At 37.2% G+C, this 16,121-nt stretch overlaps 1 protein-coding gene across 3 annotated transcripts; it reads right to left on the reverse strand.

Annotated features, from left to right (window-relative positions):
• Positions 1–822: 822 nt before the first annotated feature.
• lhx2 (LIM homeobox 2) lies at positions 823–15,739 on the reverse strand. Of its 3 annotated transcripts, XM_015379924.1 has the most exons (6): positions 15,138–15,739; positions 14,597–14,840; positions 13,370–13,572; positions 12,035–12,405; positions 9,570–9,775; positions 3,206–3,496 (listed from the first exon to the last, which is right to left on the reverse strand). In XM_015379924.1, exons 2-6 carry the CDS (start codon positions 14,777–14,779, stop codon positions 3,206–3,208), a joined length of 1,254 nt encoding a protein of 417 aa, XP_015235410.1. In that variant the 5' UTR covers positions 14,780–14,840; positions 15,138–15,739. The 3 variants fall into 3 exon arrangements, with proteins under 3 accessions (XP_015235413.1, XP_015235411.1, XP_015235410.1); XM_015379927.1 differs by having other exon boundaries at positions 823–3,496; positions 12,035–12,402; positions 14,597–15,738; XM_015379925.1 differs by lacking the exon at positions 15,138–15,739 and having other exon boundaries at positions 825–3,496; positions 14,597–14,779.
• Positions 15,740–16,121: the final 382 nt, after the last annotated feature.

Genomic DNA, 16,121 nt, shown 5'->3' on the forward strand with positions numbered 1-16,121 from the left:
AAGTCAACCAGACACAATCTATAACATTTAACAAATGTGTTAATATATTCGAAGTGAAAAGGAATCCAATCAGCAACGCGAAGAGGAATTTCTGAGGAAGAGAGATCAGGTTAGGTGATGGGTTGGATTTCAATGGGAATTGAGCAAACAGAAATAAAAACAGAATCTGTGTGTTAACGATGACACTGTCTGTGGTTTCACAACAGGGATCTTAATTATGCTTGGTTCAGTGGTGACAACACCGCTGACTTTTACAACGTTGAGGGAGAATGCGCTGCTCACAAGAACATATCCAGATAGAATAACAATCAGGAACTGACTTTGAGGCAGATTCTCCATCTTGGAATTCCAGGAGGAAAACAGAACTCACTGGCTGTGGAGCAGAAACAGGGTTTCAGGTGTCCGAAGGAAAGGATCAAAAGTCAAAGGGAAAAAAACAGGTTGTTGACGAGAAATTAGAAAGCTCAGAGTATTTTGCAAGGGCAGGCAAAGGGGAAGGCAAAGACGCTAGATGTCTACTCACTGTGAGGCTTTCGAATAATCTGGCAACAGTGACTAGTTAGCGGACTGGTTACACAGGGACAACAGGTAGAAAATATAAATGCTAAAGAGAGGAGGAGGAACTGCACAGGTGGAGTGAATGAGTAATTAGGGTGACAGGACCAGAGCTGAATGTTCAAAAAAAAAAAAAAAAAAAAAAAAAAAAAGAAAGAAAAAAGGTAGCACTGTTGCCAGAAACATAACATTTGTCAACAGAATTTGTTTAGCTTTATTAGCCTTAATCTATCAAGAAAATGTTGCCCAGAAGGATGGCATGTATGTCCACAAAAAGCATTTTTGGTCATTGGGTTATTAGTTCATTTTTAAATTGAATTAAGACTGATAACTTTAAAATATGATGCATAAAGATATAATAGAAAAAAACAAATACTGCTTTTTTTACCTGGTGTTAGTTGTTTATTCAATAACACTAGCTTCTTCTTTAATTGCTGAACAGGGCATAGGACTCATTGTGTGGGTGTGTATTGGGGGTGTGCAAACGTCATTTTGTACCTACAGGGGAATAAAGCCATAATGGACCTGGTGGCACATTGGCAATAGTTTCTCAGATAATGGTAGCTTTTGGAGTGCAGAATGTTCAATATATCCCTGTTGCTGTTACTAATCTTTTTAGATTTCTCACAAACATCAGAGCATCGCTCTGTAACACACTATGCCAGATTTGTAGAGCTAATCAGCTTTCCAGCCAACAATGTATTCATGGCTGGCATAAGGGCTCTTAAAAATCTTTGGACTTACCTCAAGACAACTCTTTAGCATGTTTTTCTAAAATTGATAACACAGGATCTCCTTCAGCACCTTGGATGTTACAGCAGTTTTAAACTCTTGGCAAATGCTGGCTGTTTTGATGATCAACTAAGCTCCTACAGGCGAAGGGCGAGCCTACGTTTGTGTTTATGCACTGCTACTGTGAAGAGTTGTCTGTGACAAGGGTTGCCAGGGTGTTGCCAAAGATAAAAAAGAAGAGAAATTGCAGTTGTTTCTAATTGATCTTCTCAGCTCCTCTAATCTCTTTTTCGTTTAGCTTGTTTGCTAATTTGGGCAATTGCTGTGTCCTTTCCTTCATCTTACGTACTGGAGGGGGCTGCACATATTTTCTCTTGATATGAAAAGTGTCTGATGTTGCACCAAGCTGACTATAGCCATTGGGTGGATACTTATCAGCACAGATACTTATCAGCTGCATTAGATAGGTAGAACAAATACTTAGACCATCGGTGGGTTCGGCTTGAAACATCCGCATTTTGGGAATCCTTTCAAACCTCCATAAGGCCATTCCAACCCTGTCTTCAAAGTTTCTACTCCTTGACTACTTGGTGCATGGGTATGAAGCATGGGTGTTTTAGTCGATGCTCACATTTAGTGCTTCAGGAAACAACACTGAAATTAGATGAGTGTAGGGACAGAAATAGAATATAATGTGATCTGGCATTAGTTACAGAGGTTAATGAATGTATGAAACTTTAACCATGAACCCATACATTTCCTACATATTGTAATTTTCTGGCACTGGGGCAGACAGCATCTTTTGTGGGGCAGATCAACCCCCTTTGGATAATGATAGGGGAAATGCTGAACTTAGATAATCACACCTTAACAATCGCACATGCCTGTAACTGTCATAATATCACATTTTCAAGTGCTGACTCAAGATCCTCCAACAGATAGGTTGAATATATGCGCCATAAACAGGTTACTATTTTCAAAATAACAATTTCCACAGCAATGTATCGGCTGTCTGTCATGAAGCCATTTTTGGGTAATTTTACCTGCTAGAAGAATAATGGCCATTAGAAACCCAGAGCTTACAGTAGTTTACAACGATCTTAAAATAAATACCTTTTTAAAAATGTTTTTTTCTAATATTAATTGTATTAAAAGCTTGATTAATTTGGGAACAAACTTTGCCACAGCAGCAGGACAGATGCATAGAAAGATGAAGCTGGAACATTACTTCCTAAATATAAATTAAATTTATAATTTTAAACCCATTTTCCATCTTATTTCTCTTCAAATTAAAGCAGTATTTATAGATTGATGTTAAGAAATGTTAAATACAGGGAGCTCACAAAGATGCACAAATTGAAAATGAGTAGCAGATACTGTAGTTCATGCAACTTGTCCAGTGTTTCTACTGAATAAATCGTAGTAAATCAACTTCAAACGATTACCACTAAGCAGATGGGAGTTAGAGGCACATGGTAGTCATCAGATATTTGAAACTGAATTTTAATCTCAGATTTCCCACAAATGAAAAAAAGAATTTACAGTCCTAACAGTGACTCTTTTACAACAACATAAATACTGTTTTGAAAAAAACAAACTTCCCCCAAAATAAAAAAAAAAATTACTTTTTCATCAGCAATCTTTCCCTGTGAATAAGTAACAATTTTAATCAGTTCTTCTCAGTACTCAACAAGACAACATCAAAATAACAACAACCATTCCATCCGTGGGGCTCAGCTGCCTCACTAAGCAGACAGTTTCTAATAAAGTGTTTTTGTTTCCTTCATGTTTCTACTTATTTTAAAGTTCTAAGGTGTTAACAGTGCTCCGTTTGAGATCCAGAAAGAGTGTAGATTGTAGTAACAGTCTGTGTGTAAGGGAGAGGTGAGGATGGTGTTAGGGGCTAGTGCTCTGACCATCAGAAGAGGCTGGTCAGCGTTGTCTGTGATGGACTCCGGCACTCATGTACATCCATACCACCCGGCACCGATGTGAGTACAGAAGTGACAGTAGGCATGGTGGGGTTGGTCAAGTCTGTAAGTGTGGTGGGGGTACTAGATGGGCTCATGGAGGCATTGGAGATTTCAGATGCCGGACCTGAGGGCGTCCCCCCTTGTAACGTGGAGCCGTCTGATGCCTTGTCCACTCCAGTGCTCTCCTGCCGCAACAGGTTCCTCCTGAACTTGGCCCGAGCATTTTGGAACCAGACCTTCAGAAAGAAAGGAAGGAAAAAGTAAATCTTAAAGCAGGCCTACCTGTCATGACCTGACTCAAAGTTTTACTAAAAGAGGCATAGGCTCTAAACAACCTCCGCTTAGGCACCTCTCTAACACCTATCAAACATTCCTGAATTATTTAGCTTTCACAAATTAAACGTTTCAGCTAAAAAAAAATATCAGTATGGAAATATCAGATGCATTTAATTAACAACTAAATATGTGATGCTTTCATTATTATATATTCATAGCAACTGGAATGATCTTTTAAGTAGGAGGTGAATAGGCTCTTAATATTTAGTAAAGCAAATACAGAATTATTTAGTAAAATATCTGGAATATTATAGGCCTCAGTATGAAGCTTAATGTTTAATTTGACATACTTTGTCTATATTTTATAATAAAGTAAATCATTTCTGACTTGTGTTCTAGGGTTCACACGGTCATCAATAAACTACGGTATTAACATTTTAGATGACAAAAGGCAATCAACCTTTGAAAAAGCCTCATCATACTGACAGACAAAATATAAATGGTTCTATACTTCGTGACAATACATTTCCTTTATTGGTACCTTCCTATCAGGACTAAACTAAAAAGCTATTTGTTTTTAATGAATCTGCATGAACAAAGAATGTTATGATACATGCAGATATTTTTAATCAGGTCACTTTTGAATTAGAGAACTGTAAAAAACATGTGAACTGATCAACGCTGTGCTAAAATATTAACACGACTTATACCTTACCTCTACATGGGAAAAAAAAAAAAAAAAACATAAAAAGGGGCAATTGTGGTTTTCCAAAAGTATTGCTAAAATCTTGTTCGATTGGACATATCATTGTTCAGAATAAGATAAATCCTTTTGTATCAGAGACAGCATTTTTCTCAAAAACTAATTAAACCATTTAAGATTTTATAGTATTGATTAATTCTGACCTCAATGATCAATTGAGAACTATAATTGGATTACATTAAACTGTTCTTCTAACTATTGTAGGTGTTTCCAAGTTTTCCGACGGTATTTGGTTTATTAATATTTTTGAAATGAGTCCCAGGCCTTTGGTGTTAGAAGCTCCTAATCATCATTCTAATACTTAATTTTATCCACAGATTTTTTGTTAGAAAAGTCTGGACTCTTGGTGGACACAAAGCATTCATATTACTAGGAGTTGGAAAAATGTAATTCAAAGATTACTTCAACTTTACTTTCGACAAGGATGTCAATAATTGTCATCTAGATCAGTGGTCTTAAACATTTTTAAGTCCTTCGATTGTTGGTAGAGAGAGCAAAGAATCCAGAGGTTAGGAATGGGGGGATGTTGCAGTCTTTAACCGCTGGTTGAAAAGTGCTGACACATGTACTAATACCAGGCAGCAGTGAGTTGCTGACAACAGATACTAAACCTGATAAACTCAAAGGGTTTTGGAATTAATTTTCACCTAAAATGCTACAAAAACTTAAATCAAGAATAGTTACATATTTATCTATCAAATTAAATAGATAAGGGTGATTAATAATATAGCTACATAAAACAGAAAATGAAGGATAATTAACTAATCAATCAAAAAAATATGTGATATTTTTGTATTGGAACAGTTTTTTTTAAAACAGAGGAAAACAATACTATAAGGGGAATTCCAGTGTCGCAGAGTAACCAGACATGTTTCTTAATAGACAAACTGGTGCTGAAAGGAAATCTATATAATTGATGTTACATTTTAACATCATATCCATGGGTTACATTGTATTAAGTATTACATCTCACAAACAACTAACTATTATTTTCATTTTAATTTTAATGTTTTTATTATTCCATACAATTCAACCTTCCTACACCCAGAAGGTCTTTGAATTTTCTTCCATTCATTTCTAAGGCCTCACCCTTAGCAGTACATAAATTTAAATTTGGATTCCAGAAGGAGCAATGGGGCCCTGGTGTCGTTTAAATTGGAAAAATGGGACCTTGCACTGTAAAAAATGCCAGAAAGGAAAATACAAAGAATCATTCAAAAAAATTAAGCTATGACACAATCCCACCTGTCCTGCCTTGAAAAAAAACACAAAAAAAGGCATGACCAGTTAAAGGCTTTTAACCTCAAAATTTTATAAAATATCTGCTCTATGCAGCTCTGTTGAGGATTGCTTTGGATTAACTGGGGATTTATTAGGTCTCTTTTGGCTACTATTAAAGATATCCACTTGAAAGGTTGGGAACGGCCTTCTAGAATCTGACTGTAAGGTTCATAGCAACAAATCATTTGCTTAGAGATAAAAGAAACTGAAAACAGCCTCTCCAGACACAAGACAGAAGAAAAAGTAACATCAGACTTTTTTGGTTCTGCAATTGGTCACCCTGATAGGCACCGTTTGGAGAAAATAAAGCAGAGATGTGAAAAGCCTTGAGGCTCAGAGCTTGCATCAGAACTTTTCCCATTTTAAAAGTGATTTTCCTTAAGCTACAAAAAAACATGATAGATGATTATGCATTGCTTTCAACTGAGGGACAGTCTCTACGTAGAGACACACCTGTTAGGCACACAGATATGTGAAACAGAAAAGTCTCCATCATCTGGTTAAACTAAAAGCCTGGTTATAAAATTAAAAAGATAAAATGTTTGAATATGATGTCAGACCTAAAAAAAAAAAAAAGGATATCTGTACAGATTAAATAAATATTTATTTATTTATTTTTTTTGTTCCGCAAATGTTTCCCCAAACAAACCGGTCAACGTGATTGGCCGCTTTCAACTGCTCCAAAGGCCATGTATTTGTTACCTTGTTGGGATAGTGTAAGACCAATTTCCCAGGAATTATGCTACTTTGTGGGGACTGAAAGGTACCTATGGGAACCAGTTGTCATCTTGTGTTGGGGTTGGTTTTAGGACTAAAAATTGAATAGAACTGGGTTTAGTTGAGGGTAGGTATATGTTGGTAATGGTTAGGGTTAGAGTCTGTGTTGGGCTGTACTAACATACCGGTATGTGAAATTCATTTAAGTGAGTTCAAAGTCCCTGTAAGGAAGGCGGGAAGTAACGTGTGTTGGTGTGTGTATGCAGAGATGTCTGTCTCTGGGATGATCTAGAATTCTGTGTGAGTGTATGCTGCCTCTTACAGCTCGACTGCCGATATGGCCACCAGCCCCTATCGATTCCTACTCCAACCTCTTCACTCTGAACAGGATTAGGCAGGTACAGAAAATGGATTGAAGGGATTTAGAAAGCTCCCTGGTAGATACCACAGCCTGCAACTCCGGCACAATCTCTTTACTGAGAACCTTACTTGACTGATTTTAGCAAAGACATGAAAACATGCAGAAAATAATGACCAGGCCCTGCTCTACTCCTTCCTTTGTTATTTCTTTTAGCTCGCCACCTTAGTTTTCTGGCTCATAGCTTTGCTTCCATCAGAAAGCTTTTTAACCTCTAAAGGAAAACTGAAAGAGCAGGAATAGGACAAACATGGCAAAGCATTTCACTGCAAAAATAACTTTCACTGATATGGGATACAGAGAGCAAAATCGAAAAGAAAGAAGAAAAATAATGGCCTAAACTGCAAACCTATCATGAGATTCATGTGCTGATGTTGGACTAATGTTCCTCAGATACTGCACACATCTTGCAAAAAAATGAAAAAATAAAATAAAAACCCAAATCAAGAGGTTTGCATTACTTCAACAAACATGCTGAACAGGTAAGGACATTTTTACATGACTGATTCTACACATCGAAATCATTTCATTTCAGTTATTTATAAACCACTGTGCGCCTCTCAAGACACTTCCTTTATAAATACATTTATAAAATAATGCTGCTTTTTTAACAAAAAAGCATTGAAAGCATGCATGTATGTATGATCTCCAGCAGAAGAAGTTTCCCCTTCCTGTTTGCATCCAACAATGTGCGTATCTATCTGTCTTGTAGAGCCTTTTTGCTGATGTTCTAACTGGGGTCTGGGATAGGAGGCATACTTAAATAACACAAAGATGTTGTGCTCTTTTTTCCTGTGCAAACATTATAAAAAGTCTTTAAGCTTCAATGGATCCGCAGAAAAATGAGACGCTTATTTTACAGTATCTTTCCAGTTTTTTTTTTTTTTTATTGTTGTCACACCGTCACAAGTTCAGAGCAACAAACTTAACTCTCTGCATTTAACCCATCCCCTTGGGGAGCAGTGGGCTGCCATTGTGCGGCGCCATGGGAACAGTGTGGAGTTAAGGTCCTTTTGCTCAGGGACCCAGATTGGAGGCTGGGTGAGCGGGACTCGAACTCAGAACCTCAGGATTCCAAGCTCAATACCTGAATCACTAGGCCACCACTTCCTCATTTTAAACTTGTACATAAAATTCCAGAGCCCATTGCTTCCTTTATTAATTGATTATGTCAGAAAATTCTAATTGACCCATCTGTGTGGCATAAGAGCAGCTATGACTTCGTCCTTTTTATTCTCATGTTTGCAATGCTGTTTTTTTTTTTAGCTCTCCAAGAAACAAGACTGGCCACCAGCTCAGCATTGAAACCAGCATCCAGTGTCCATTGATTTTCCTTTCTAAAAATTAGCAACAATAATCGTAATAAAAAAGGTACTGTAGTGTGTATGAGTGAGTGGGACATTGTTAAGTGCTGAGACAAGTGTTGAAGTATGTTAATGACAGAATCATGACTGAGCCATGGGAAACAAATAGCAGAAAATACTCTTCAGCCAGAATAAAAGGAAAACACATCGAACCAAAATAACAACTTTGAGGCCTATAAGCTCTAATTAAGGCGGTAGGGCATAACTTTTCTCATTTTCCCTTTTTTGTTTTATCAACAGCTAGTTAGATAACATTAAATTAGTTTGGAAATGAAACACCCTGCTGTCATGTTATTCCATATAATAAAGATTGTTTTCTTCTTCCTCTTTCAGTCAACATCAGATCCTTTATTACAAACTGAGTTGCAGCAATGGGTGAATAAGTGTTTGTGAGGTTTTGTTAAAGAGAATACTTCCATTTGTTCATCCTATTTAATAAAATTGTTGATTTTTTTTTTCCTATGATTTAATTTTCAGATAAAAATTACAATACTTGATTGAAGCTTGATTTATTATTTCTTTTATTTATTTATTATTATTTTCTTCAGAAAATTTTAGAAATGTGATAAACAGCAATACTTATTTATTTAGAACTTATTTATTTATTGAGCTTTTGGAAAGAGGTTGTTTTGCTATGGCGACAGAAAACAGTTTGTATTAAACACTTAAGGGCAGCTGCAGCTGAGCTGTAAAGTGATACTCTTCTAACCCTAAGTCTGCAGCCATGTTTATTTTGAAACTTTATTGAGCTATATTGGTCAATGTTTCAAATGATTAAGGTTAAGTCACACATTTTATATAAACCTAAGAGTGCTCAAGAAATAATGTGTAATTTTTCCAACTTGTTCCACCTTTCAGCAGTATGAAAATGAGCTCTGATTAGATTCCATTGATATTTATGCCCCCTTTTTGAAAGATTTTTTTCATACTGATCATTTAAAGGAGTTTTATTATGTTTTCTCTATGAGACTGCTCATTGGAAAAACAAAAAACAAAAACAATAAAACGGAACTACTTTTTTTTGTCATCAAACATCACTAAGGTGGGACAATTACACCAGAAAAATATAATATTATACTATAATGTTTATCTCATTTATTCCATCAGAATTTGGGTACAACTAAAAGTCAGGTATGTTATAGAATAATAACCAGTATTTGCTTTAACCACATTTAGGTATCATTACATCTCTTAATTTAGACATTTATTTTTCTTCCACCTCTTAATTATTTTACATTTTGTAGAAGATAATGCTGTATTTTCAATATTTATTCAAGTAAAGAAAATTCTTGATAGTATATGTTTTGTTGGGGGGGGGGATTTGTGGGTGAGTTACCCCATCATTTTACAATATTGCGTAAAAAAACATATGTTTAAAGAATCGTCCCGTATGAGTGTGAATCATTTCTAACCTAACTTGCTGGGACAGCTCCTTTTTCTGTTTTTTAACACTAGGGAGGACCCTACATGTCAGAGGCTAAAAAGTTTACCTGTAAAACCCGCTTGGTGAGGCCTGTCTTCTGGGCAAGCTGCTTTAGGTCCTTGGCATCTGGATTGTGGTTAATAGCAAAGTAGGACTTCATGGTCCGCAGCTGATGGTGCTTAAAGGATGTTCGCATCCGCTTGGTCTTCTGACTGGAGCTGTATTGAGAGTCGCGGTCTATAGACTCAGCGTCGTTCTCGTTGCAGCTTAAAGCTGTGGGTAGGAAGGAAAGAGGGCAGGTTGAGACAGTAGAACAACATCATAATCGCTTTGGGGATCTTTTTCTGGCCACTGATTAACCCTAACTATATCAAACACCTTAATGTAATTAACATTTTATAGTAAATATTAAATATTATATATATATATATATATATATATATATTTGTGTTTATGTGTGAGTGTTGGGTTGCGTGCACGGGTGTGTATGTGTATATGGTGCCACTACAAGAAGAAATAAAAAAAAAAATGTGCTTTTATTATTCACACCATCCACTTCAAGTGTAAGTTTGATCCAACAAGTGCCCCTTCCAGCTTAAGTTCAAATCCCCTTCTTGCCACACTGATGTTTGCCTCCTATCTCTGGCTTCCCATCCAGGGAAGAGGTGAAAAAGTAGCTTAGCCAAGCATGTGTGTGCTCCTAAACACACAGAAACCATTGAGACAACAGCACACATACAGTAAATTCATCCCAGCCTGCAAATTTCTTGGCAATATTTAAGGTGTTGCCGCATGTATAACAGTTCAGTATCGGAATGTTGTAAATGATGAATATGAAGTGAGCGAAAAGCACCAGAATAACACTTTACTTAATTAGCCCATACGCACCAGGCAGAACAAATGTTGTTTTCTGGCCAAAGCATATGCTTAGGCGCTTTAACAAACAAAACAGAACCAAAGAAAAGGAAAAACTGTAATCCTAATGCTGGTTTCCCTCTAACTTCAACAAACTGTGGAGACAAAGTTTCCTGATGGGGCCTGCTCAGGGGGTTACCCCATATCAGGGTTAATCAGGTTAAGCTTGGCTGTTGTTTTTGACTGGAAACAGTAGAGGGCGCACTTCTTCTTCTCTCTCATTGCTCTTCAGTCACCACCCTCTTAGAACAAGTTTGTTCCAAACTAAAACAAGTTTGATTTGTTGTTTAAGACTAGAGAAATGTTTGATTACCAGAAGACAAAGATTTGCAATAAAGCCAGAAACTGCTTATGAAGCAGGAGAAAAGTCTGAGCAATTGAAGCAGCTTTTCAACTTAAGCTGCAACTTTAAAAAAAATGGATGAAAAGAGCCAAATTATAACAATAAACCCACCTCATTAATATTCTAACTTTGTCTTATGTAGCTTCAGATCTTCACATAAATTTTACTAATTTTCCGAAGTTATAGCAGTAAGCCTACAAAGCCAAAAAGGAAAACCAGAAAAAAATGCTGTTAGGAGGTTACCATGCTGTCTGCTCCCTCTTCCAGCGAATAACCCATCAAATCTCATCGATCTGGCAGCTACACTCCAATTCTGGCCTTGTCCCAATGCAAAGAGGCTCCAGAAGTGGATGTGTTTTGTGCGTGTGTTTGTGCTTAGGAAGGGTTTAGAAGAAGGGAGATTGTTTGGTTGTGTAGATTTGGAAAGAGCCTGACAAGTGAAAAAGGGCATTTGCAACAGCAGGAAGAAGAAAAAAAAAGGAATAAATTTCATGAAAATCCACAATCGAATGACGTGTATTTGTATCACAAATATGTAAACTATAAGAAAATCAAAAATACACAACTTGAGTGGATGAAGCTGAACTTCAGTTGCAAAATGGGCATTTATTCTATTTTTTTTTAAGAAAAAATTGAATAAATGTTTTTTTTCTCCAAGAATATTGTTAAATCCTTTTTTTCTTTTATTCTTTTAATTTTCTTTTTTTTTTCTATTTTTCATAGTAAAATTGTATCATTTTGCAACTTCTAAATGCAGAGTGGTGGGTTAGACATGGACATGACTTTTAATGCATTCTTTGAAACTCTCATATAATCATTGCACATAAAAGTTATCTAAAGTAGAAAGGAGATTTTTTGCTATTTTTAAATAAACTTTTTTTTTTTTACAAATTTGTTGAGAAACCATGTTTATATTTCTGTATAACTGACTTTGAAACAGTGATAATTCCTCTGGAGAAAAAAAAAATTCCAGAAAACATTTTTGTAGTTAAAAAAACGATAGAATTACTATAGATTTCTATGAGACTATTATTAATATTATTATTAGTAGTAGTATTGCAGTTGTTCATGTTTTCCTATGTCAGGATATATGTTTTTAGCCTTGATCCATCTCTGAAATCTAAACTTTGGTAAGAAGTAAGTAATATCGTTAAGGAAAAAAAATAATAAAAAAAGGCAAATAATCGTATTTGTATTTTCATATTTCTGAAGTAGCAAAACAGTCCATTCTCTCTTGCATTGCCGCACAAAGATTGTGCAGAATGGTTTCTTACCCGCATTGTAAGCAGCTAGCTCGGCCCCAGGCCCCGGACTCTTCCTCTTTCTGGGCCTGCCCTTTTGCACAGTGCCCACTCCGTTAAAGTAGGATAGTCCCAGCGCATTGGCCGGCCCAAGGCCCTTGTGCGCTACAATGTCCGCGTGGTTAAAGTGAGTCTGGTATTCTCCTTGTATCAGAGTCTCAAAGTGCAGGCGGCAGTACACCAGGCTGTCCTTCATGCCGAAGTGGTCCCCGGTGGTCAGCATCTTGCTGCAGGTGGTGCAGGTGAAGCAGTTCAGGTGATAGACCAGGTCTCTCGCGCGCATCACCATCTCCGAGGCCGAAATGCCCAGGTGGCAGCGCGCGCACCTCTGCACTGAAAATCTTCTGCGGACAAAACAGAGTCCATTAGCGGCAGAACCCCCATTCCATGTCAGGAGGAAATCGCTGCGGAAACAACTACTTCTTCAAAGTTAGAACCAAGTTAAATTATATATAACTTTATTTAAATCCACATTCCTTCATTATTCTCTCACTTTCCAAATTGAGTGGATCCTCTCATTAATAAAACCACGGATCCTTTTGACGTTTGATTGTTCTTTTAAAATGAAATCCTAACCTGATCTTTTTTGATAGGATTATTTTCTGAGACTAAGTAAATTTAAGAAAGGATTTAAAATAAGCGTTAATTTTGAAAAGACCTTTATAAAATGTTCAAAACATTTTTGTCACCCAAGCTGCCTGTTCTCTTTAACAAAGCATTGAATACTTCGAAGTTGTTTATTTCATTGCTAGTATTTCGTAATATGATCACTTATCGCTTAAGACAGACGCAAAAATAATTATTTCACAAGATGACGGACTTAACTCATTGCAACCATCTTTTTCTGCAGTTGGCATCACATCTTCTACTGACTTTTCTTATATCGCGTTATGAAGGAGTGGGTTGAACTAATCTGAAGCTTTGTTATTAGAAAGATCTGAACTAACATTAAACTCCAAATTCGGCTCTATAGAAACAAAGGTGAGTAAAGTAAAATATCAACATGATTTGTAGGTTTATACACAAATCAATGCAAAGTGCTTTACAGAAAACAGTTGGCAGATGTTTCCCTTATCAATTTAATGAATATGTAAAGCTTTAATGGGAGCAATTAGAGGAGTTTGTATAAGTGTACAAAAACTCATGCATTAAAATATTCCACTCTGCAGCAAGATTATGCGCCATTTAGGCACTAAATTGATTACAATTAACTTGAAAAAAATAGGCACATGCAGCTCTGTAGAAGCTTTCTTCTTTCGTACTCAACGAACTTTATTTATTATCAACCCCCCCTCTCTCCCCTCCTACCTATAGTAGTCTTCTTTGCAGTATATGCTGCCGTCCTTGCTGAAGCAGGTGAGTTCGGACTCCAGGTTGAGCTTGCATTCACAGCATTTGAGGCAGCGCATGTGCCACTGCTTGTCCACGGCCAGAAGGTAGTAACGGTCCGCAATCTTCCTGCCGCAGCCCGCGCACAGAGCCACGCGTTCGCTGGTCACGCAGGGCATGGCCTGCGACGGGCACCACATAGAGGAAAAATAAATAAATAATAGCAAGTTTAAATATTTACAACAGCTGAAATATTTGGAATAAAACGTATCCAAAATGTTTAACAAGGAGTGAGGATTTTGTCTGTTTCTAGATATCCAGACAATTACACATTTAACAGCAACTAACTGTTCCCGAAGACGTAAACCTCACTGGAGGGGGCGCGTTAATGTGAAATTATTAATAACACATAAATAATTGTTTTTGAGTTATTCTTAATAATAAACATACCTTTATATCATATATATAAATTTGAATAATTTAAACATTTGCAGAATTGCATATATCCAATTTCCTTTTGTGTGCATTCACTCATACGTCTCTGGTTCAATTAAGAAATGTACTAAAACAATTTCTTCTCAAAAATACATGTCCGCTGGTTTATTAGAAGCTTTGGGATTTTGACCTTATTTTGCATGGATGCCTCTGAGATATTACACACGTCTAGGAACACATGCTTCTTTTTCAAATCTCCATAATTATTTAAAGTGCAGCAAGATAATGGAAAAGTTTTCCCACCTAAAAAAAAATAATAATCAAATACTAAATAAGCACAACGGATAAAAATGCAATTATTATTTGTTAGAAAAATATATTCATGTTTTCTTTAATAAATATTTAAATGATCACATTTTAATCCATTCTGTGATATGTTTTTTACATCAAATGTTGCAGTGAACAATTTCAAAATCACACTGAAATAAAGGTTTTAAAAAAGGTGATACTATTTTTTTCTTTTATATCTTACCTGATTTGTTTTGACTTTATGCGCCAACTTAAAATCACTACAGGATTTCACTAATGCGGTTTAATATAAGGGAATTTGATGGAAATGAAATTTCTCCTCGCTTGTTGATTACTTTTTCTTTAAAGTTAAAATAATTAAAAAGTAGTAAGCGGTATAGAGCAATCACATGTTTACAAGCGGCCATGCTGTTTACATCGTAGACAGAGAAGGCCAAAGAAAGAAGAAAAGAAGTCTCTTACCGTTTCGGATTCTCCCATGTCGATGGCCGAGCTGATGGCCGCCGACTCGCCCTTTCCTCTTCGCTCCATTTCTTCCACCACACCGTGGACATCGCCTCCGGGGAGGCCATGGAAAAGCATCGTTGCTGCAGAAGGGAGGATGTTGTAACTGTTCTCTTCGGATCTGCAAGCCAAGATGTCCATCAGAGGCACAGAGCCTGCGCCGGAACGCAGAGGCGACGCTCAGTTTTCGGGCTTTTCCTCGCTGCCGATGACAAGTTAAAAATCCAGTTCAGGAAAAAAAAAAAAAAAAAATGAATGAAGAAAAAAATGAATACGTGTTCTCCTCACTACGTCTCATCTGCCAATGGCAACCATCATCCGAATCTCTGCAGTTCTCATTATTAATAAGCTCTAATTCATTTTTTATCACAAATTTTCTCTCAGTAGAAGGGTGTTTTTTTCTGTTTTTGTTTTTTTGTTGCTTTTTTTTTTGCTTTCACAATTTTCCTTTTCTAGATGATCTTATCCATTGGTGAATCATATCCGTCAGTTAACATACCAACTATTGAACGTCCAGTTGCAGGGCTCACAGCCTGCGCCTTGATGAGAGAAATTTTATAGGATGTCGGCTCTGTGAAAGGGCACTAGCAGATTGTTCTCTGCAACTATATCGCAAGAAGAAAAAAAAAATTATAACAATAAAAAAGTTTGAGATGAATTATTCTCCTCCTGTAGTGTAAGTTAAACTGAAAAAAATAATAGTTAAAAAGACGCGGCCTTTGCGTTATTGTCCCGTATGATGTCTTTGGGCAGCACTTTCCGTTGCACAGCAGCCTGTTTAGTTCTTGTGGGCTTATGCCTGAAGATGCGTTGTGCGTAACGGCAGCGGAGGAGGAGAAACAGGATGGGGAGGAGGAGTTGGCTTCACGCTCACTGACTGTCCGCTGAACCCACAACTCCGGTCCTCCGTTTAAGGTCCCGGTTGGACCCTCCGCTCCTTATCTACGGGCCATCTTGCGTCATGACGCAGCGTTTGTGTTCATTGGTTCCACTACCTTCTCGGAACAGTTCAGTTGTGTATTTTCAGATAGAAGGAAGCAGGTCTGAGTGAGCGTTTGGCAGCAGCAGCGGCTGCAGCGGTGCTCAGTGTCCGCAGCTGCGATTCGAATAGTCCGCCTCAGAAAAAGAAGGGGAGGTTGTGTTTGTGTGTGGGTGGTGGTGGGTATGCGCTCGCGCGCACTGAAACAGTCTGCTGGGACCTTTCCTCTTCCCAACGCCTCTCCTCCACAGCCTCAAAGCGCCCTGTGCGCAACTTGTCCTCCATCTCAAAGGCCCATAATAATCCTGATGTCGTTCCTCATTTGCTTTTCAGTTTTGGAAAACATTTTAATTACGAAACATGTGAAGAAAGAACAACCAGATGATCGCGGATTTTTAGACAAAACTTTTAGCAGATCCCTAAGAACAAACTTTTATCCTTATACTTTCGATGTATTCGCGTCGTCTATTTTATTCAAGTTTTCCATCTTCAAAATGTAGATGT

The sequence above is a fragment of the Cyprinodon variegatus genome, unplaced genomic scaffold (assembly GCF_000732505.1).
Source record: "Cyprinodon variegatus isolate N-32 unplaced genomic scaffold, C_variegatus-1.0 Scaffold203, whole genome shotgun sequence".
Classification (NCBI taxonomy): Eukaryota; Metazoa; Chordata; class Actinopteri; order Cyprinodontiformes; family Cyprinodontidae; genus Cyprinodon; species Cyprinodon variegatus.

Excerpts from the sequence above, each read along its gene's own strand:
- lhx2 (XM_015379925.1), bottom strand. The coding sequence starts at position 14,779 with ATGGACATCTTGGCTTGCAGATCCGAAGAGAACAGTTACAACATCCTC. Across the intron at positions 12,406-13,369 it reads TGCAAAGAAGACTACTATAG|AAGATTTTCAGTGCAGAGGT; the intron begins GTAGGAGGGGAG and ends TTTTGTCCGCAG. Across the intron at positions 3,497-9,569 it reads TCACCAAGCGGGTTTTACAG|GTCTGGTTCCAAAATGCTCG; the intron begins GTAAACTTTTTA and ends TTCTTTCTGAAG.